At 45.8% G+C, this 24813-nt stretch overlaps 1 protein-coding gene across 1 annotated transcript in view; it reads right to left on the bottom strand.

Annotated features, from left to right (window-relative positions):
• LOC149461929 (uncharacterized) overlaps window positions 1-24813 on the bottom strand; it is a 147641-nt gene that overhangs the window by 54311 nt on the left and 68517 nt on the right. Inside the window, exon 4 of the mRNA XM_089677756.1 lies at window positions 4268-5152. Coding sequence (XP_089533882.1) covers window positions 4268-5152 — 885 coding nt within the window. The remainder of the gene's footprint in view (window positions 1-4267; window positions 5153-24813) is intronic.

Below are 24813 nucleotides of genomic sequence, written 5' to 3'. Positions count from 1 at the left end.
GCCTGCCTGCTTTTTGCCAGAGGCCCCACAGAAGGGGGAGAGACTAACACAGCCCATCTGCCAGAGCCAGAGGCCACCCGCCTGATCCGGACTCCACAGGTACCTGCGTTCTGCTTCTACCCCTGGGAGACCAGGCACCCTGTTGGATCCGTGAATACCTGCTTCCCCCCTGTGTTACCTGAACTCTTGCGGTGGTGACTCCTCGCACCCCTTTCCTGTGTCGGACTGCCCCTGTTACAGGGACACCCCCTTGGCTCTCCTAGTGGACTATAAGTGGGTGGGGCCCCCTCATTACCCTTTAGTGGCAAATCCACCCTCTCTGCCACCCAACGTATTAAAGGACTGCCGTCTGTTTGTCTCAATAAAGCTTTGTGCGTCTGCCATCCACTCTGTGTGTTCTTTCCTGCCTTTCCTCTGTCACAGAAGGGTTCTCAGGGATCATCTAAAAGTGGACAGAGTAGGAGATAGACAGATTGGGGTAGGGAGTTCCATAGTATGGGAGAGCCTTGGGAAAAGTCCTGGAGATGAGCATGGGAGGAGGTGACAAAGAAGCTAGAGAGTAGGAGGTCTTGGGAGGAACAAAGAGAACAATTTGGTTGGTATTTTGAGACTGGGTTAGTGATGTAGGTGGGGGCTAAGCTGTGGATGGCTTTGTAAGTTAGTATTTTGAATTGAATTTGTTGGCAGAGTGGCAGTCAATGAAGGGATTAGCAGAGAGGAGTTGGGTTGGTTCCTGGTCAATCAGCCACATTCAGTGTATGGTCATCATAACCCGAATGGTGTGTATGAGTAGAGGGATGATGAATAACATCCTCCCAGGAGGAGAGACCATTCCCAATCATCCTACAAGACTTCATTCAATGTCAATCTGCAGCTTCTACAGCCGGCATCGAAGTACGGACTGAACTTTTCCTGTTCTGTTCTTTGTCCAAATGGCGGACTATTTGCTGATATATAGTAGCTGTATGTCCACCACTTCTAGACAGAACACCTTCCTTCCTGTCATTGGTGGTAAGAAACCAGCGGATGGCTACCAGTGATGTCACCCGGCCCCAGTCAGGAGTCCCCAACCATGTAAGTAAAGGGGCGCAGATAGCATGACATCACTAACCAAAAAGAGTCACACGCTCATATTTGGATAATGACATCACCCTGGAGACCGCGCCCCTCTTTTACATTTAGCGTATAGGGACCAGAAGTCGTCATTCATGGTCAGTGCAATAATGGATCATATGTATTCTCTGGAGTTGTCATCATGATTGATGCTGATCTGCATTGCTGGACAACATGGCTGATGGATTTACAATGATGGACATTTTAAAGTCTTTCTATTATAGAGCGTGGATATAGGGAGTGAGGGGTCCGGGGAGAGCGGGTATAGTGAATGTGGGGTCCGGGGAGAGCGGATATAGTGAATGTGGGGTCCAGGGAGAGGGGATATAGTGAATGTGGGATCCAGGGAGAGCGGATATAGTGAATGCGGGGTAAGGAGAGCATGGATATACGGAGTGAGGGGTATGGAGGGAGAGGATATAGTGAATGCAGGGTCCGGGGAGAGCGGGTATAGTGAATGCGAGGTCCGGGGAGAGCGGATATAGTGAATGTGGGGTCCAGGGAGAGGGGATATAGTGAATGTGGGATCCAGGGAGAGCGGATATAGTGAATGCGGGGTAAGGAGAGCGGATATACGGAGTGAGGGGTCCGGGGAGAGAGGATATAGTGAATGTGGGGTCCAGGCAGAGTGGATATAGTGAATGCGGGGTCCCAGGAGAACAGATATAGTGAATGTGGGGTCCCAGGAGAATGGATATAGTGAATATAGTGAATGTGGGGTCCAGGGAGAGGGGATATAGTGAATGCGGGGTAAGGAGAGAGCGGATATAGTGAATGCGGGGTAAGGAGAGCGTGGATATAGGGAGTGAGGGGTCTGGGGAGAGCAGATATAGTATATGCAGGGTCCAGGCAGAGCGGATATAGTGAATGCGGGGTCCCAGGAGAACAGATATAGTGAATGCGGGGTCCAGGGAGAATGCAGGGTCCAGGGAGAGCGGATATAGTGAATGCAGGGTCCGGGGAGACCAGTTATAGTGAATGCGGGGTCCGGGGAGAGAGGATATAGTGAATGCGGGGTCCGGGGAGAGCAGATATAGTGAGGGGATATAGTGAATGCTCTCCCCGGACCCCGCATTCACAATATCCCCTCTCCCTGGATTCCGCATTCACTATATCCGCTCTCCCCGGACCCTGCATTCACTATATCCGCTCTCCCCAGACCCCGCATTCACTATATCCGCTCTCCCCGGACCCCTCACTCCCTATATCCGCTCTTCCCGGACCCCGCATTCACTATATCCGCTCTCCCCGGACCCCTCACTCCCTATATCTGTGCTTTCCTTACCCTGCATTCACTATATCCCCTCTCCCCGGACCCAACATTCACTATATCTGGTCTCCCCGGACCCCGCATTCACTCTATCTGCTCTCTCTGGACCCCTCACTCCCTATATCCGCTCTCCCCGGACCTCGCACTCACTATATCCACTCTCTCCTTATCCTGCATTCACTATATCCGCTCTCCCCAGACCCTGCATTCACTATATCCGCTCTCCCCAGACCCCGCATTCACTATATCCGCTCTCCCCGGACCCTGCATTCCCTATATCCACTCTCTCCTTATCCTGCATTCACTATATCCGCTCTCCCCAGACCTCGCACTCACTATATCCACTCTCTCCTTATCCTGCATTCACTATATCCCCTCTCCCCGGACCCCGCATTCACTATATCCGCTCTCCCCAGACCCTGCATTCACTATATAGCTCTCCCGGTACCCTGAATTCACTATATCCGCTCTCCCCGGAACCCGCATTCACTATATCCACTCTCCCCGGACCCCGCATTCACTGTATCCACTCTCCCTGGACCCTGCATTTGCTATATCCGCTCACCCAGACCCCGCATTCGCTATATCCGCTCTCCCCGGACCCCGCATTCACTATATCCGCTCTCCCCGGACCCCGCATTCACTATATCCGCTCTCCCCGGACCCTGCATTCACTATATCTGGTCTCCCACAGTCCACAGAACATGGAAATACAATTATTTTAGTAAATTTAAGCATGTACATGTACTGTACTGAGTTGTAAAGTGTCCCTTGTAAAGTGTCCCCTGTGAGAAATGTTTGGGCCCCAAAGATCCCCATCATGGCCCCGACACACACAATTCTTTTCACTCAATAAATTCTTTATTATAGTTTTACTTCTAACAAGATTGTAATCATAGAATCAGGAAATAACAAAGGAAGGAATCTGATTGGTCAGGAAGATCCCTTGTCTGGAATGTGGGGGCGGAGTCATTATTATTGGTGTACAATACAATACACAACGTGTTCCATTATTATAACAAAGTATTGTAGAAAAGATCCCAACATGTGACATGGCTGAATGAATGCTGGTCATAGTAGTTCATCTATTCTCTAAGTGGGGTGGTATCTATTGGGCCAATCCCTTTTACAAACCACACATAATATCACCCTTCAAAGTGAAAACAGAAACGATTTGCACAAAATCAAAGAGTAGAACTATTTTCCGGTGGATCTCCTCTACCCAGACCCCATATGTAGATATAGAACAACAAGCTGTGTTCCCTCTCGTGCCGCACTCCTCCAACCACCCAAACCCACACAGAAGCCAAGGGAAATAATGAGAGGAAAGTTCCCCCTAGTTTGGGGCAGAGTTCTCCTTCCCTCCTGTTGGGGGAGGATGGGAGAAGGATGGACTGAAGACAGAGAGACGCTTCGGGGTCACCACTGTTCTGTAGAGCCTTGAAATGAAGGACATCAACTTCAGAAGTTCTTGTTGTCTGTGTAAAGTTCCCCGATAACGAGATCTGGGCTCTCCCGGCTTCTAGCTCTGTAACCCGCTATATCATTATCAGGAAACGCAACTCCGACACCCAAGAAGGGCTGAAGTTGTGTCCTTCATTTCCAGGATCTACTGACCACTCTGCACCCCGACATTTACTGCACTTCATCCATGTCTTTGGGGGCCTCTCATCTCCTTATCAACTGTTTCTTCCATGATGAAGATCAGCCATGGAGTATATCTGAGGTGTATATCAGGGTGTGCTTCTTCCCCACATGAGAGCTGGGATGTCCAGCAACATTCATCTAAAAGACATTTTCCGTACTCAAGGCACTAATACACCTCCAGGGTTGTGTGGGATCCCTGATGTACAGGAAGACAGGACTTCAGTGAGGAACATTTTCCTCACTCAGGACAGGAAAGTGTCTTCTCCCCATGTGAGATCTCTGATGTTTATAAAGATTGGATGTCTGTGAAAAACATTTCCCGCACTCATGACAGGAATACGGCTTCTCCCCTGTGTGAGATCTCTGATGTTTGTGAAGACTAGACTTCTCTGAAAAACATTTCCCGCATTCAGGACAGGAATATGGCTTCTCGCCCGTGTGAGATCTCTGGTGTGTGTAAAGATTGGACTTCACTGAAAAACATTTGCCGCACTCAGGACAGGAATATGGCTTCTCCCCCGTGTGATATCTCTGATGTCTGTAAAGACTGGACTTATCTGAAAAACATTTGCCGCACTCAGGACAAGAATACGGCTTCTCCCCCGTGTGAGATCTCTGATGTGTGTAAAGATTGAACTTCTGTGAAAAACGTTTCCCACACTCAGGACAAGAATATGGCTTCTCCCCCGTGTGAGATCTCTGATGTGTGTAAAGACTGGACTTGTGTGAAAAACTTTTCCCGCACACAGGACAGGAATATGGCTTCTCCCCCGTGTGAGATCTCTGATGTGTGTAAAGATTGAACTTCTGTGAAAAACTTTTCCCACACTCAGGACAGAAATACGGTTTCTCTCCCGTGTGAGATCTTTTATGCACATTAACATGGTATGTAGAACAGATCCTCTTGCCGCACTCAGTACGGGAGAACCTCTTCCCTGTTGAAAGGCCGGCCCGGTCCCGCACAGTCTTAGGTTCCTCAGTATATGAGGAATCCGATGGTCCATCTACACTGGGTGGTGCCGGATGGACATTGGAGGGAGCCGGGTTTTCTCCTGGACTATACTGTGTGATGTCCTCATCTTCTACTTTCCAGTCTGGAGACAAAGTGAGACAATCCTCGGAGGTTTTCCTCATCTCCCGGCCATGGACTAAAATACAAAGACAAAGAGGATTACTAGACAGGAGCTGATTGGTTCTCCCAAACCAGGACTCCGCCCACATCAGGCAGCTTGGTCTCTGAGGAGCTTACAATTCCACCCTCAAGGGAACTAGGAAATGGCTCCTCTGATCTCCTACCTGGTCATTTCTTTATTCATGGACCTTAGTCAGAGAGTGAGGAAACAACCAGAACTGTCTTTTATAGGAGGGACAGTGATGAGGGGATTATAGGACGAGGGTCCCCATCCCCTCTATCACTCATCGCCATCTTCCCAACATAAGAAGTACTGCACTTCCTTATTTACTCCATGATTTAGTCATGAAGAACAGCGGGGCTGAGCCCCACCAGAGGTCAGAGAGTGAGGATGGGGGGAGAACAACCAAGATGAAGACTGGACTGATCCTGAAGACCACCATCATTGGGGTATTGACTCCCAATGAGTCACTTTCTGTTTAAGGGTCCAAAGTTGGAGGATGTTATCACATTATTATCACCATGTAAAAGTCTGTGCTCCAATCACATCATCCGATATAAAATGTCCAGCTGGGAGGAAATGGGTGTAAGAACAGAGAATCCATATTATGTGTATATATAGCAGTGGGGGAGGGGGAGAGCAGAAGTCAGGACTATGGAATGTACAACACAGAGTATATAGTGCAGGGGTCAGGAGTATGTAATGTACAACATAGAGTATGTAGTGCAGGGGTCAGAATTATGTAATGTACACCATAAAGTATATAGTGAAGGGGTCAGGAGTATGTAATGTACAACAAAGTATATAGTGCAGGGGTCAGGAGTACGTCATGTACAACACAGAGTATATAGTGCAAGGGTCAGGAGGATGTAATGTACAACATATAGTGTGTAGTGCAGGAAAAGAAGTATGTAATATACAACAGAGTATATAGTGAAGGGATCAGGAGTATACAATGTACTACATAAAGTATATAGTGCAGGGGTCAAGAGAATGTAATGCACAACATAGAATATATAGTGCAGGGGTCAGGAGTATGTAATGTACAACAGATTATATAGAGCTGGGGTCAGGAGTATGTAATGCACAACAGAGTATATAGTTCAGGGGTCAAGAGGATGTAATGTACAACATAGAGTATATAGTGCAGGGGTCAGGAGTATGTAATGTACAATATAAATTATATAGTGTAAGGGTCAGGTCTCATAATATTGTTATTCAGTAATCAGTGGAAGCTTAAATGTTTACTGTAGACAAGTTGCAGAGATCCCACACCGCTGCCTCCCATCTCCTGAGACTGCACTCAGTGACTTGGGTCTGAGACACTACAGACATATCCCTCCACCCGGCACAGCCAGCAGACTACAGAGCAAGGAACCCTGGGAGAATTGTCCTGTCAGAGATCTTACTAGACCCGGGCATGGAGTAAAAGACTTAAAGCACACACCCCAAGTGCCTAGGTAGAGCAATGCCTATGGTGAAAATGAACATTTTGCTGCCAGCTGAACCCCAGAACCTCCATAAATCCAGTCTAGATACATAAATTGTGTCTGCAGCACAGAGAAGGAAGATTATCCGAGAGAAATCCAGGAATACAGGACGGGGAACACAGCTCAGGAAAGTGACCAGGGGATTACAGGCTGATATCACCCAGTCCCCGCCCTACTCTGGACCAATCAGTGAGCAGTATAGGTGGAGGAATGGATTTAGTGTTCATGACCCACCTGTGCTGATCTCTGTAGGAGTGTCCTCCTCTATAAATGTCCCCGTTATTCCATCCTCCTCCATAGACTGCTGATCATCCCTCACATACGCCTCTTCTTCTTCTGCTTTCACCTCAAATTTTATATCTATCAGATCTTCACCCTAAACCAAGAAAATGAGAAATTTCGCCAAAAATATATAAATATAAGCTCACATAAAAAACCACATATTTTCTCCTCAAATTCATGTTCTAGATGCTCAGTCCAACCAACCTTGTAATAGTGAGGGATGGTGTGACCTTCCTGTGTGGAATCCCGGGAATACAGAGGACGGGGACATCTCTCTGGGGGGTTCCTGGTATTAGGTGGTTCCATCATATCCTTGTGTCCTTCTGAAAACTCCTCCATCACTCCATACTCCTCATCCTCCTCTTTATACTCTTCTTTAACATCAATATTATCATCCCCGAGGATTCCACTCTGAAAGATATAATAAAACATTCATTGTAACAAACATGCTGTGTATAAATCACAACTACCAATAATTGTCATCATCTACCTGATGATGGTGAGGGATGGTGTGACCTTCCTGTGTGGAATCCCGGGAATACAGAGGACGGGGACATCTCTCTGGTGGGTTCCCATGACTGGATCCATCTGTAGGAAACACACACACTGACTGAATCCATTGTTTCTATGTGTTTATCAGATGATGGGGGATCTAGGTGGATCCTCCGTACTGCTCTCTCCTTTACAATAAAGTCTCCTCTTACCCGGTGATGTGAGGGGCGGCTGATTGTCCATCATGACGTCCTTGTAGAGATCCTTGTGTCCTTCTAAATACTCCCACTCCTCCATGGAGAAATAGACAGTGACACCCTGACACCTTATAGGAACCTGACACACACAATGATACAGTCACCATCCAGACACATCCCTTGTCTGTTACTGGAGAATGTCCCAGAATTCCCGGCACCGCTCACCTCTCCTGTCAGCAGCTCCATCATCTTCTTGGTGACTTCTATAATCTTCTGCATGTTGTGTCTCTCATGGTTTAGGGAGTCACATGGAGGCACTGTGATGGTCATATGATCACCTGACTTCAGAAGAGGAAATCTCTGTATTGAGAAACCAATAGGAATATCATGTTAGACTCCCAGAATCCTCCTCACCTCTCCGGTCAGGTCTGTTTTATTAATAGAGATGAGAGTGATGTCATGTGACCTCCCAGAATCCTCCTCACCTCTCCGGTCAGCAGGTAGATGATCTCCAGGGTGAGGTTTAGTATCTTCTCAGTCATGTGACTCCGGTCCTCCTCCATCCTCATTGGTGCCATCATGTGATCTATACAGGTCTCCTTGTAGACGGATAACTTTGGGAAATGAAAGTAAGAATGATTTGGATGGTATTGGTCACACAATAATAGGATGTGGATGTGAGGGGGGAATAGGAGGGTTGCTGGACATTGAAGAATTACTCCCCCCATGGGAAGACATTTAGTTTGGACTGTTCAGTATTTGCTACATCTTGGAGGTCCGGGGACAATCTTGATCTGCCGAAGCAGAAATCCCCTTTTCTCTGTTGGGTTTTGTTTGGTCTCTGAACTGGTTTTGATGAGTTTTAGATCTGCAGACAAGGAATGATAAATACGATCCTTCCTATGACTTTTGGTGAAAATCCCCTTGCGCTCCACAGGTGATAAATAAGATAAATGAAATATGCACGTTCAAGCTGCTATCACCCTTACCTTATACCAAAGGATGTACAATATATATAAAATAATGGTGAAACGCTATACATATGAAATAATCATAAATATACATATAAAAAAAAATATATCAATAATAAACCGAGATAATTAAAAAGTGCAATATAAGTAAATAAATCAAATACATAAATCTACATAAAAAGATAAACACAATAATAAATCACAGTGACTGGTGCTAATATTCCACACTTGTGATGGTGTGCAAACGACAGGTCTAATGACCTCACAAAATGTGCCAAAGAGAAAACCCCCCAAATTACAATAGAGGGATATATAAGTAGGGTGTCACTCAATATACTCAATAATAAAGTGACTGGTGCTCATAAACCACAAAATTAATGAACATATAAATATAAATATCAAATGAGAAGAATAAAGTCCACAATGTAGTGTAGACCAATATGTGCAAAAATTGGTGTGCAAAATATACAAATAAAGTGCTTCACTTTTCCACTCCAACCTCAATGCGTGGTCGTGAGACCCTCTAGTGTATCTATCCGTAAGTGTCTAGAGTGCCTCCTCACCTCCCTAACTCGACCCCTAGGGGCCACAACTCTAACAGCAGGCTCTCCACACCATAGGGGATTATAAACAACTGGCTCCAATGGCTCCATTAGTCTCCACTGACAGATCAGGTTCCCCCTCAGGTAATGGTCACCGTAGTGAAGCTGAAAGGTACATGGTATGTATCAGGGCCATAGAGGAGTAAACAGAAGAGACCTCCATAGTGTGATACTATTTACTGGTTTATAACAAATTAGAACGCCAAATGAACACTCACGTTTCAGCTGGTACAGACAAGCGGTTTCCCATGTGCTATGGGTGTACTGTGGGACACTGAGTGTATGAAGATGGCGTGTACCGGAAGTGTGTCAACCTGAAATGCGTCACCGCGCTCTACACGTTACTCCACGATTACCACGTGGCTTCCTCAGGATATCACGATTGGTGACATGGTCTTCTATTTATAATTCATTGACATGTCAATCAGCCCAAGTAGGGCGGAAACTCCTCTTCCATTTTGTTGTAGTCTAATTCCTAATCCGGCGGCCATTTTCCCTAGTACATTAAGCGCTCTGCTATGTGAATCTTATTATTCTGCAGATTAATGTGAAGTCCCTATATTTGTGTTCCTGTGGATAGCTTCCATGGATGTATAAAATGTATACATAGAAATGTGCATACACTGGAAGGAAATTCCTATACCCACAAAGCTGCATACAGTGGGTGATTACCAGAAGTATCAGACCTTACTCAATGTATATAAAATTGACATCTCATTGAATTATAAATAGAAGACCATGTCACCAATCGTGATATCCTGAGGAAGCCACGTGGTAATCGTGGAGTAACGTGTAGAGTGCGGTGATGCATTTCCGGTTGTCACACTTCCGGTACACGCCATCTTCATACACTCAGTGTCCCACAGTACACCCATAGCACATGGGAAACCACTTGTCTGTACCAGCTTAAACGTGAGTGTTCATTTGGCGTTCTAATTTGTTATAAATCAGTAAATAGTATCACACTATGGAGGTCTCTTCTGTTTACTCCTCTATGGCCCTGATACATACCATGTACCTTTCAGCTTCACTACGGTGACCATTACCTGAGGGGGAACCTGATCTGTCAGTGGAGACTAAGTGGAGCCATTGGAGCCAGTTGTTTATGATTCTTTATGGTGTGAAGAGCCTGCTGTAAAAAGAGTTGTGGCCCCTAGGGGTCGAGTTAAGGAGGTGAGGAGGCACTCTAGGCACTTATGGATAGATACACTAGAGTGTCACACGAGCACGCATTGAGGTTGGAGTGGAAAAGTGAAGCACTTTATTTGTATATTTTTCACACCTTCCTATGACTTGTTTGCTCTGAGGCAGTGCTGTGAGGTCAATGTCGGCTCATCATGAGGTCCAGGAAGGGGAACTTGCTGACTTTTGGCCGGATTTTCTGACTTTAATAGCCAGAACTCTGACTGCAAGGCTCCAATCTGTGGCAGCCTGCTGACTGACAGGAGTGATGTCACTGTCACTCTCTGCAATAAGAGAAGGGATTGGATAGCAGGAGGATGGTGCTGGTGAAGTAGTTAGCTGTGGGGGAGGAATCTGTTCTCTTCCCTCCAATGACAGCTCATAATGGGTAGAAGGAGAACATAAGGGAGGGGTTACTTCTCTTCATTGCCAAGTATACTGTAATATCCAGGACATTGTACAGAGAGGCGGTGGGTACCTGAGGCTCTGAATTCCAGACCGGGCACTGCCAGAGCCTGTGTCATGGGAGGTATTGGAGTGTCTCCAGAAGATGTTCAGCACTGAATGCTGACTACTTTCTAGTGAATAATGCACCAACAGACCTCTAAGAACAAGTGCCCACCAAGGGATGAAGGATTGTCCTTTTTCATTCCACTTGGTATACTGGAAAATAATATTTGACCAGTGAGATGATAAGAAGGTGAAGGTTGTCTTCCTTTCCTGGTAGGAGTTCTGTAAGGAGGTCTGGAAAGTAAATTCATGTGGGAGAGTAAACAGAGACTAAGAGCCCCCCTCCCTACCTCAGTGTCCCCCTGAGCCTGACAATCTTCTCTTCCCTCAAAGCCCTGCTCCCCGCCAACCCTATCCACCCAGATTCCTTCAGCTACTCTACCCCCTCAAAGCTCTTGAGCTCCACTACCCCTTAGGGGACCTAAAGTCCCTCATCCTCAGTAACCCCTGAGAGACCCTTCAGCTCCTCTACTTCCCTCAGACCCCTCAGTATTCCTCCCTCTGACACCAATGATGGAACATATTCTTCATGGCCGGCTGGGGAATGTTTCCTTCCTCCTGAGCAGCAATGTAAGGGGCTCTATGATCCATACTCCTGACCCCGGCACTCCATCATTGTGTTGGCTGCATAGTGTAATGATTGCCCATTGGCTGCCTGTGTAGTGTCATCATTGCCCTTTGTAGGCCATGTATGGTCAGGATGGTCCTTGTCTTGTCTATTTATTGTCAGTGCTGTTTGTTTAGAGGACCATATTACTAGAATTTATCTCCACAATGAGGAGAATGTTCCGGCCCCGGAAGTGGGGGAATGTTCTGCCCCTGAAGGGGGTAATCTGGGTTCCCACACTATATATGTGTGTATCATCATCTGCTGGAGATAAAAGACGTCACAGTGACTATGGAGGAAGAGGACGGACATGACTATGGAGGAAGAGGACGGACATGACTACGGAGGAAGAGGACGGACGTGACTACGGAAGAAGAGGACGGACGTGACTATGGAAGAAGAGGACGGACGTGACTATGGAAGAAGAGGACGGACGTGACTATGGAAGAAGAGGACGGACGTGACTGTGGAGGAAGAGGACGGACGTGACTGTGGAGGAAGAGGACGGACGTGACTGTGGAGGAAGAGGACGGACGTGACTGTGGAGGAAGAGGACGGACGTGACTGTGGAGGAAGAGGACGGACGTGACTCTGGAGGAAGAGGACGGACGTGACTATGGAGGAAGAGGACGGACGTGACTATGGAGGAAGAGGACGGACGTGACTATGGAGGAAGAGGACGGACGTGACTATGGAGGAAGAGGACGGACGTGACTATGGAGGAAGAGGACGGACGTGACTATGGAGGAAGAGGACGGACGTGACTATGGAGGAAGAGGACGGACGTGACTATGGAGGAAGAGGACGGACGTGACTATGGAGGAAGAGGACGGACGTGACTATGGAGGAAGAAGACAGACGTGACTATGGAGGAAGAGGACGGACGTGACTATGGAGGAAGAGGACAGACGTGACTATGGAGGAAGAGGACGGACGTGACTATGGAGAAAGAGGACGGACGTGAGTATGGAGAAAGACGACGGACGTGACTATGGAGGAAGAGGACGGACATGATGGGGGTTACTGGGTGTAAATAAGAAATAACATCTTATTACCTCATCTTCTGCCACGTCCATCAACATCTCCTTGCCGATTTCTAAGGTATGGAACTTCCTATCTTTATTCCAGATGACTTCCTCTCTGTACCTGACATCACTTCCTGTCTGTATTCCATAGAGAAGTTCTGTCTGGAGAGAAATGAGATCACCATCTTGTGGAGTTCAGAGGAACTGCAGCCCCAAGAAACATCCCTAATAACCATTCCTGCATTGTATCTACCTTACAGAGATACCAGGGAAGTTCAAAAAGAACTAAAAAAAGTAAGAAACAATAAATCTAACTCTTATGCAACCAACTGTTTAAAAAAGATATTTTACTACAGATAGAAAAGTCTTAAAGACACAGAACACAAGATAAAAACAAAATACCTAATAAAACAGAAACCTCCAAAACAGATCTTTTTGGGTAAAAAAAATGCAAAAATACATCCTAAAGTATAAGAATATATATCAATCCACTCATAATGAAGATGTTAGACATAAATGACAAGCATGTAATGGTCACCGAGGAATGGTGGTGGAGATCTCTCAAAGTAAGAACACTTCCTTGAATGGTTCTATAAATAAAGAATGAATCCTGGAGGGAATAAAGCTGTAAAGCAATAAATAATATATAAACTGGGCCATCCACTTCATCCATAAAGACATTGTGATTGAAGATCTTCTAGATCACATAGAAGGAGGACTCATCCATGATTTCATACATTTGTTTGGAAGGATAGAACAATCCTCAGAAGGGAACATGTAGGATGACAGGAAAGGCTCCTGACTGGTGAGATCCTCCAAACATAATGATGACATCCATGAACTGGAGCGAGCTCGTTGGGGTGATAAAGCCAATCTGGAAACACTGTGTAGACGTTCTCCAAGAACTCAGCACACTCCAGGTGTGGAGAAAGTCTCCAGGTGGGTTTAGCCTGTCATTTATCATAGGTAGAAATGTCCACACATGGACTTCCACAGGGACCCCCAGACTACATGTAGAACCTGTACAGTGTCCCCTGTAATGAACTGCTTCCCACCAGGCCTATAGCAGAATGACAGCTGAGCGGGATCTCTCCCATCCTGGGAGGACATCATATGAAGTCCTCCAAGTCTAGTGGCTCTGCTGTATCTTGATATGTCACCTGCTGTGTCCACCAGATGACAGATCATTGTACCAGACCAGCCCAGTACCATGTGATTGCTATGACCAATCACAGTGATCATATGACAGTTGTATACAATGAATGGCTTTCATTCATAGCCATTCATTGAGTACTATTGTGATGATCTCTGTGATTTGTCACTGGCTCAATACCTCTACTGGAAGTTTACTCCAAGCATCAACTACTCTTTCAGTAAAATAATACTTTCTGAGATTAGTTGTGAACTTTCCTCAAGTTAGTTGGAGGTCATTTCCCTATGTTCTTCATTCATGTACTTCATAAATACCTTTATGTAAGTGAGGTCTCCAGAACTGGACACAGTATTCTAAATGAGGTTGCTGGTGACCCCTCTTGTGATATAAAGATCTATATAGAGGAATCGGGACCTCCTTCCTCCCGCCGGTGACCCCTCTAGTGATATAAAGATCTATATGGAGGAATTGGGACCTCCTTCCTCCCGCCGGTGACCCCTCTAGTGATATATAGAGCTATATAGAGGAATCGGGACCTCCTTCCTCCTGCCGGTGACCCCTCTAGTGATAGGATCTACATAGAGAAATCAGGACCTCCTTCCTCCTGCTGGTGACCCCTCTAGTGATATAAAGATCTATATAGAGGAATGAGGAACTCCTTCCTCCCATCGGTGACCCCTCTAGTGATATAAAGATCTATATAAAGGAATCGGGACCTCCTTCCTCCTGCCGGTGACCCCTCTAGTGATATAAAGATCTATATAGAGGAATGAGGACCTCCTTCCTCCTGCCGGTGACCCCTCTAGTGATATAAAGACCTATATAGAGGAATGAGGAACTCCTTCCTCCTGCCGGTGACTCCTCTAGTGATGCATCCTAGAATTCTATTCACTTTTCTCACTGCCTGGCCACACTGTTTGCTCATTTTGCAATTGTCTGAAATAAGTACCCTCAAATCCTTTTCTTCTGAAGTGCTGGCCAACACTGTACCCCCAATGTTGTACTCTCTGAAGGGATGTTTTTCCCTAGGTGCATTATTTTACATTTAGAAACATTGAACTGCAATTTCCACTTTTTAACCAATCTTCCAGCAATGCCAAATCCTGTTCCATGTTACAGTCACCTCCAGGGATATCCTCCCTATTACACGCCTTTGTGTCATCAGCAAAGAGACATCCCCTAACCCAACAACCCTTTAGTTCTATCACTTACATATAGATTGCACAGAGCAGCTCCCAGTACAGAGCCTTTGGGTACACCACTAGTGACTGCTCTCTGTTCTGAGTGATCCCCATTTACAACCACACTCTGGTATCTCTCCTTTATCCAGCTGCACATCCACTGAACCCCCCAAGGGCTAAGTCCTAGCTTGTCCAACTTCTGTATTAGATCATTATGTGGAACTGTATCACATGCCTTGCTGGAATCAAGATACTCTATGTCCACAGCACCACCCTGGTCCAAAACATTGGTGATATAGTCAAAAAGTCCAATCAGATGAGTCTGCCATGATCTGCCCCCAGTAAAGCCATGCTGCTTTGGATCCAGCAAGTTGTGTGTTTCTAGATGATCAATGATCCTTCCTTTCAGGAGTGATTCCATTAACTTGACTACCACCGATGTTAGACTCACTGGCCTGTAATTGCCGGCTTCTACCTTGCTGCCCTTCTTGGATGGAACACACTGTGCACTCCATTACATGAACAACATTGGGAGTGCCGCAATCATCATCTGATCAGGATACAAAGGGGTATGAGCCAATCATAGATCAGCAGGTGCCTACAGGTTACCACCCCACAAGGTTATGAGCCAATAGTAGATCAGCAGGTGCCTACAGGATACAACCACACAGGATTATGAGCCAATCATAGATCAGCAGGTGCCTACAGGTTATCACCCTACAGGGATATGAGCCAATCGTAGATCACCAGGTGCCTATAGGTTACCACCACACAAGGTTATGAGCCAATCATAGATCACCAGGTTGTCAGAACTGTTCTGGCTCACAGAATGAACCAGGAAGGCTGAACATATCATCTCTACATGGACATGCTGGAAGCCATTTTGTTCTGTATATTCTATTTCATGGTTTCTGAACACAGATTCTAAGAGCATTCCAAGGTGGTTACAGCTTATGTTCCCAGGTTATAAATCTGGGGGGAGGTATGGTGGGATCAGACGGCTACAAGATGAAGACTAGACATGACACCAAGTGGTAAGATAAATGGATGAGTCCATGTCTAGATTGAACAAAGGACACAAGAACTGGTCACAATGATTATTTCCCATGATCCTCTGGAAAGAGTGCATATTATACCTTACATTGTATATGGTGTTATTATTATGTGACAGGAATATCTGATCCAAAAATGTCACTTGTATTATTAGTATTACATGAAGTGAATGCTTGCTTACTTATGTCATCCAGGTTTATGTTACTATATTCCATTTCCACATACATATATTTATATGAAATGGTTTAACAATGAATACATATTGATATATTGGGGATATTGATAAACTCCCATGGCTTTAAGTACCATCTCTATGCTGATGACACACAAATCTATCTTTCTACTCCTCACCTCACCCCCTCAGTCTCCTCCTCACCTCACCCCTTCAGTCTCCTCCTCACCCCACCCCTTCAGTCTCCTCCTCACCTCACCCCTTCAGTCTCCTCCTCACCTCACCCCCTCAGTCTCCTCCTCACCTCACCCCTTCAGTCTCCTCCTCACCTCACCCCTTCAGTCTCCTTCTCACCCCACCCCTTCAGTCTCCTCCTCACCTCACCCCTTCAGTCTCCTCTCCCATTACTAACCTACTAAGTGACATATCGGCATGGATGTCACTCCACTTCCTCAAACTCAATCTTTCCAAAACTGAGCTCTTAGTATTCCCCCCAGCCCATGCCCCCTCCCCTGACTTCTCCATCAAGATCAATAATACACCCATCAATCCCTCCCCTCATGCCAGGGTACTAGGTGTAATCCTAGACTCCCATCTGTCCTTTCACCCCCAAATCCAATCGCTGTCCTAATCTTGTAGACTTCACCTCCGCAACATCTCTAAGATACGCCCGTTCTTAACCACTAAGCAACTTATTCACTCCCTTGTTATATCTCGCCTTGACTATTGTAACTCCCTCCTCATTGGCTGACCTCATCGCAGGCTATCCCCTCTTCAGTCTATCATGAATGCTGCTGCCAGACTCATCCAATTACTAACCGTTCTGTATCTGCCACCCCTCTTCCAATCCCTCCACTGGCCTCCACTCAGTGTCCTCCACCCCTCTCTGCCAATCCCTCCACTGGCCTCCACTCAGTGTCCTCCACCCCTCTCTGCCAATCCCTCCACTCAGTGTCCTCCACCCCTCTCTGCCAATCCCTCCACTGGCTTCCCATTGCCCAACGGATAAAATTAAAAACATTAATAACATATAAAGCCATTTATAACTCCACCCCAAATTACATCACCGATCTTGTCTCCAAATATCACCCAAACTGTACTCTCCACTCCGCATATGACCTCCTACTCTCTATCTCCCTTGTCTCCTCCTCCCATGCTCATCTGCAGGACTTCTCCAGAGCTTTCCCCATCCTCTGAAACTCTCTACCACAATTTATCAGACTATGGCCTACTCTGCTCACTTTTAAGCGATCTCTGAAAACCGATCTCTTTAGGGAAGCCTATCCTGCCCTCAGCTAATACTGGAATCTTCTACTCCTCCTACCAGTCCATCCCCCACAGTTACTACCTTTTGTACCACTAGCCCCTCCCTCTTAGATTGTAAGCTCCAGGATCAGGGCCCTCCTATCCCTCTTGTATTGAACTGTATTGTTGCTGTATTGCCTTCCATTATATTGTAAAGCACTGTTGGCTCTATATAAATCCTGTATAATAATAATAATAATATTCTATTTCTTTCATTATAAAGTATCAGTTTGAGTTCATTGTATGACAACGTTGTTATGTTACAGAAGACGTGAGATAAGAAGTCTCAGTATAATGACCTCATCTTTTTGTAGGATATTTAGGTAGATTTCTCTTCTCCAGAATCACTTAATACATTATTTGCAGTGACTTTGGTACAAGTTTGTCTGAAACCAAACCGTCAGAAAAGCCGTTATCTGGTAATGTAGTGATGTCCTTACCAGCCGAGGTTAAAGGTCAACCCTTGTCATGTTCCAGAAGACCCAAATCCTTCCCAATCCTATACTGCCCCCTTCAGGTCATTGAAATCTTTATATAGAGAAATGACACCTAGTCTGAGGTCACTTTTAGGTGAAGATAAGCTTTGCCCGCCTAGGGTTATGTGGGGGATAAAAGTAAGAGACGGACAGAGAGGAGACCACATCACCAAAGAGACCTCACAAGACAGGAGACAAGGGGCAACAGACGGACACAGACACCCTCTGAAGTGAGCGCACTGAAAGCTGACATCACTGACACCATACAGTCCATATTGGGAACTAGAACTTTCATTTTCCTCAGATAACTTGTACTCCCCTTATATCTCCAGATACATTGTTTAGTCCGATAACGGTTCTGGTGAGCACAGGAGGGGATGTGACGTCATTTTACCTGCAGTATAAATTATTATCATTTCCCTCCTCTGGGGAAGATTGATTTTACATATCCCTGAAGCTGATTCTGGCTCCTAGTCAATGGTTTATCCGGATGTATACAGTATATATATGACAAGGCAGACTACTTCATGTAACATTACATCTTCATCTCAGATTGTAAGCGGATTGGATTGGCCTGTGTATGGGATTCCAGATCAAGTCATGGCAAGGTACACGTTGAGCGTTGAATATCTGGGTGTAGAGAGATCACGGGGGGGATTTGTATATCTGTTGTCACATGTTGCTGAGTTACTGATTTCTTACAACACATTTCCAGACAGTTGAATGTAATTCATTAATATTTGGCAGTAATTGCTGGCTTGTATTTCTCCCCATTATTGTGGATTAGATCATTGTACTGTTATCTTGTATTGTTTATTATTTATCATCACCTATTAGATTTCATCCCCATTTTGCACTGATTTATATTATTAATAAATATATATTTTTGCACATTATTGTGTTTTATTTCATCTTCCAATTATCACAAATACAGAACTGGGATGTCGGTTACTTTGTGAGAATTAGTAGGGAATCTCCTTCATTCCAGATCCCGCCTGTTTCCATGAATTGTATACGGATTATTTCCTCACAGATAAAGTTCTGACATATTTCGGAGATCCCACCAAGATTTGCCTACATTTGAAACAGATAGAAAAATATAATGGTGCAAGTATAGATATTGTATTGTCATTTTCTTGGTTCTGAAAGCGCTGTTGTCATTTACAGATACAGAAAATGTCTGATGTGAGAAGTGTTCCTAGTAGATGTAGCCATTCTGGTGCCGAATCTGAAGCTATTCTGAGTCAGAGAGATGTCAGAGAATTGGTGACATTTCAGGTGATGTCTTTTGTGAAAGATAAGTTGGACATTAAGCAGGATATGAATGATTGGGTGACTGAAATGTGGAGTAGGATTCCAGGGTATACAAATGATATCTGCTCTGATGATTCACGTGTTGCTGGCTATCTGTATATAATAGCTGAGGATAAAACAAAGAAAGAAAAAGAAACACGGCTGCATAAATCTCGGCCAGAATTTCTTGATGTCATTTTTGAATTGGCAGAACAATTAAATAAAGCAAAATTGGATATCAGGCCAGAGGCTGAGAACGTTAAACACTTACAAAGAAAACTCCATGAGATAGAAACTCAATCTACAAACATTTCTGCTGAGATGGAGCAATTGTCAGATAAAATGTTCAATTTTAAGGAAAAAGAGTCCCAACATAAAGAATTGATCACTTTTCTAAGAAAGAATCTAGATCAGATCTCTGAGGAGTTGTCTGACTGTAAAGGGATAAAATCAACTTTAGAAATGAGAATGTGAAAAGCTGAGCATTGCGAATACCCATCTCCAGCATGAGGTAGATGTCCAAAACCGCACATATCAGCAATTGGTACCGGAGACACAGGAGCTAAAAGCCAGCAGTACAAGGGTTAAACCTTCTACTTGGCAGACTACAAATGTCATTGAACCCTTTAGCAGCTCACACCCAGACCATTCTATGAGGCCTAAAATTGTAATCCCATTAAAATCAGAGGATTCAGAATCTGAGAGTAACTACAGTGACCCCCCAGATGAGGATGAAATGCCTTCCAGTAGGGAACATTATCTTCCTAAATTAAGACCCATCTCACTTAATAAACACCCCAAAAGTGAGAGAAAATCCCAGAGGGCTGTGTATGATACCACCAAAGTGATACCATTCCTAACAGAAACTGTGGGCCTCTTTACTAAGAAAGGATCCCTTCTATAATTGATCACACAGAAACCTACGAGGAGGCGATGATGACCCGAAGTTTGAATTCTGACAAACAGAAAACTGAATTTGTCCCATGGGTGTCTCAGCCAAAGCACAGGAATTTCTTTACCTTCCTCAGAGACACGGGTGTAATAAGATGGTCTGAAGTGGTATCAGAAATAAAAGCAGAATTTGGTCCCTACCGCTCAGCTACTGCTGATAAAAGAGACATTTTGACTTTAAAATGTCGGCCAAATCAAAGTCCCCGAGAGTTTTTGTCAGTTCTCAAGAATGCCTACAGCCTGGCTGAAAAAGATCCTGATTATGACAGCCCTGAATGTGTCCAATTGTTTTATGATGCTTTCCCAAATAAAAAAGAAATGATTTTGGCCCGAGATTACAATCCCAGAAAAACTCTGGATTGGCTGCTGACAGAGAGGACCGCCCTCTGCGCTGGATTACAGCATGGGGAAGAGTCTCAGGGCAGGAGATTTACAAAGCCCACAGAAAACATAGCTGAGACTCAGATTAAAAAGGATCCCAGAAAGTTTGAATCCCCAAAAAGGAGTTATGCTGAAGTTGTTGAAGCTCCAGACCTCTCAGTCAGAAGACGTCTAAACCCAATCTGGATTTCAAGAAGGTCCCCGTCACTGACAACTCAGACAAAAAGCAGCAATTTACTAAGCGACAGGAGAAATCAGGGAGGTTATTACCGGAATTACAGGTCCAACCAGAAAAAGGTCCAATCTGGTTCTGAAACAGAACGTTCTGTCAGATCCCAGACATCCAATTCCAGAACTCCAAACCCAAAAGTCCATTGGAAAAGTAGAAGTAATCTGTATGAAGCCTGGAGCAGATGCAGGTCAGTTCAGTGTATTAGCAGAACAAATGGGGAAATAACCAATTTCTTCACTGCTAACACTAAGAATCCTTTTTTCGGGAATCCCAATCCTGCAGAAAATCGTCCTCAGTAGGAAGCAGGAATGAACAGGTTAAAGCATCAAACAATGATAATGCCTGTAATGTCCCGATATACAAGAGAGCACAAATGAAGCCAAGTGTCTGTATGTCTGAGAAGGATTGAACCTGTCCTATGCCAAAAGGTAAGGGGGGGCAGAATGTTTGTGTTTCTGTATTACAGCCCACAGAATCCTCCACAATGAAAACGTGACAAGCCGTCCAAGGAGCTTCCATGTGAAGAAGAAGGGGGGGTCAGCGGATGAGACAAAGCATAAAGACACCTTCACTTCTCACCCAAGGTACCTCTGCCCATTACAGGACATTGACAAAAGGTATTCCATTGAAGTGGAATGACATCATCATTTACCAAAGATCACGGCTTTATTAGACACGGGGAGCCAAGCAACTATTAGAACTCAGAAAGATTTCCAACAAATCCAAGACTTCTCTTCAGGGAAATATAAAGGTGAAAAGTTTCCCAGCAAAACCTGTGAGTGTATCCGGTACAGCCATGAAGGTATCAGGTACGGCTTGGCTACATTTCATAGTGGGAAATAAAAGAATCTGCCATCCCACACTGCTAGTTGGTTTGCCCTATGACCCCTAATTATTGCTATAGATCTCCTTCAGAGATGAAACCCTGTCATTGATTTTATCAGTGAGGTTATATGGTCACAGGTCAATGTGCCAATTAATTATGAGCACTCCCAATCCTATCACAATCCGTGTAACTGCCACGTGATGGAGGAAAGACCGGACTCTATTGAGGTCCATTTCAGGAACAGCCAAATTCCAGATGTTTCCTTCTTACAGGCAACACCTACCTCCACCTTATGTGGACAGGAGGAGAACACCATATGTGTGTCCCCTGAAAGAGTCAGAGATGTCTGCCTGGAAGGGGACGTTCTATTCACCTCCATAGAGAAGATACTGACTCTACTGGGTTCAGTAATCATACACAATTCCTAGCAAGGATTGGAAAGGTGAATGAGGATGTGTTCTTTCCCTTCAAAGTCAATGACCTGGGAAGAACTAAAAAGGCTAAACTGGCTTTACGCCGGGAAATAGTTACATTAGTAGAGATCTACTAAAACAAATGTCTAATCCTAAAGTAGTCAGGTATCCCAACCCTCAGGATAACTGGATCCATGATCTGGATAATGACTCCAAAAGTCAGAATATTAGTGCCAAATGCATGTTATCCATTTCAGTTGGGGGTAAAACGGCCAATCATTTATTCCTGGTAATCAATGAGCCCCGGTATCAGATTTACATTGGCAATGATCTAGTGCAACGCTTTGCCATACACACAGATCTGATAAATTCCACATTGTGGACCAGATTAAAGGGGATCTATGTAAATTTATAGATGAACATGAAGCCCTTAAATCATCCCAGATAGTGCCATATGCAGGAAACATATTAGTACCACATGATGTACCTATACAGGTACAAAAAGGACAAAAAGAATCCTGATGTATTTATGTCTCTCAAATAAGATGCAACAATCAGGAATTTTGGTAAATCCTACACCAATGGTGAATATACAGCCATTGAAAACCCAAATAATTATTAATAATGAAGCCCCAAATGAAATCTCTTTGCCCAAAAACATTATAATTGGTTTGGCTTTAGATTTAGCGCTGGATTGTGCCCAAGGTTATTGGACAGTCAGGATAAGTCCTGGAGACCAATGCAGACTGGCCTTCACCTTGGATAAAGAACAATATACCTGGACCCGTATGTCTTTAGGTTACATAAACTCAGGCCATGAATTTGCTGGTTCTTACATAAGGCCATGCCTGATGCTGCAGAGAGAGGAAATGTAACATATGTGGATGATATTTTATTGAAAAGTACTTCTGTTGAAAAGCATATCCAAAACATGAGACGGGCTAAATCAGCTGAGAGAGGCAGGTGTTACAATGTCATTACAGAAAGCCCAATGGTGCCGTACCAAAGTCACCTTCCTTGGACATGAAGTGACCTCTGAAGGCCTAAATCCACAAAAGAAGAAAGTGGAGGATGTTGTGACGGAAGCGTAGGCAGGACAGGACAGACAAAGAAGATGGTAAACACACAAAGCTTTATTGAACTATGGAAGGCACTCAATCAGGGCAGGAATGTAGCGTCCAGGTACCCAAAAAGGGGAAGAGAGGGGAGGAGCCCAAAATAATTGTAATACAGCCCACGATAGGGCACTTCGGGTAGCGATGGCCCAAGCACTCAGGGGGGCAGTCCAGGTAGCTATAATCTGGGCATGCAATGGGGCAGTTCAGGCAAGGGTAATCCGAGCACACAATAAGGACAGTTTGGGCAAGGGTAAGTTGGGCACACAATAGGGGCAGTTCATGGCACTCCGCAACATGCAGCTTCTAGGGACACTCACAGTAAGTGGCTTGCGGATACTCAGCAGCAGGTGGCTTCTAGGGACACTCACGGAAGCAGGCTTATGGGGACTCAATGGTGTCTTGGCTGTGGAGTCTGACCTCAGCACAGCTCCCACACAGCTCTCTAGGGACAACAGCAGCCTCAAGGGGATTCAGCGGGATCTTGGCTGTGGGGTCTGACCTCAGCTCAGCCCTCACACAGCTCTCTAGGCTCACAGGGACTCAATGGTGTCTTGGCTGTGGAGTCTGACCTCAGCACAGCTCCCACACAGCTCTCTAGGGACAACATCAGGCTCACGGGGACTCAGCAGGGTCTTGGCTGTGGGGTCTGACCTCAGCACAGCCCTCACACAGCCCTCTAGGTACAACAGCGATCAGTGGAAACTCAGCGTCTAGGGAGGGTAATGGAGGGGCTCTCAGACAGTCCCGGTAGGGAGAAATAAGGGGGGGAGTTCATGGACAATCCAGGCAGGGGAAACAGGGGTATGGACACTCACAGTTCTGGCCGGGGTTCTTTCTGGCTCCCAGCGGTCGTTAACAGGCCACGACAACCCTCAGTACATGGCAGGTAATCCACAAAGCAGGTAGTTCTGACACACAGCAGCAACGGGTAATCCTGGCCCCAGCATATTAGGCAGCGTATTGTGGGGCCCACAGCAGATATTTCTGGTGCATGGCAGCAGTGGGTGATCCTGGCCCCAGAGTATTAGGCAGAGTATTGTGGGGCCCACAGCAGATATTTCTGGTGCATGGCAGCAGTGGGTAGTCCTGGCCCCAGAGTATTAGGCAGCGTATTGTGGGGCCCACAGCAGATATTTCTGGTGCATGGCAGCAGTGGGTGATCCTGGCCCCAGAGTATTAGGCAGAGTTGCAGTGGGTACCGGCTGTGGGGGTCTGGCCACAGCTCAGACCCCTCACAGCACCTTGTCCCGAGTGGGGGATGAACACACACCCACCTGGGTCCTGCACCGGCCTTCTTAAGCGAGCACAAGACACTTCCTGGTTGCTCTGGCAACGGCCGGTCCAGCGTTGGGTTGCTGGGGCAACGAGGCACGCCCCTTACTCTGGCCGCACTTTCAGGAGTGCAACATTTGTCTCCGGTGGGCGCAGAGCTCGGGAAGCCTCGTGCCCATGCTGCGCCCACGGGGGGGCATGTGGAGACAGGTCGGCAGTACTGCGCTGTAACACCCGGCGGGTGGTCACTTTCCCCCCATCCTGCGCAGCCTTTCTTTAAAGGGTACATCAGGATGTGAAGAGATGACAAGAGGCTGGGGGGAGAGGTGCCACTTCTCATCCTATGCAGAGGGTGAGGGGACACAGGGGAGACACAGGCACCGGGGGGTGGCAGAAGAGGAGCAGGCACTCCGTGACAGATGTGATGAAGTGTAAAACACCCCCCAACATCAGTGACGTGAGATCA

The sequence above is a fragment of the Staurois parvus genome, unplaced genomic scaffold (genome assembly GCF_062004578.1).
Source record: "Staurois parvus isolate SC_StPar_1 unplaced genomic scaffold, SC_StPar_1.0 ptg000191l, whole genome shotgun sequence".
NCBI classification, from domain to species: Eukaryota; Metazoa; Chordata; class Amphibia; order Anura; family Ranidae; genus Staurois; species Staurois parvus.
Note: the sequence above shows the minus strand (reverse complement) of the source record. Positions and strands in the feature narration are given on the sequence as shown.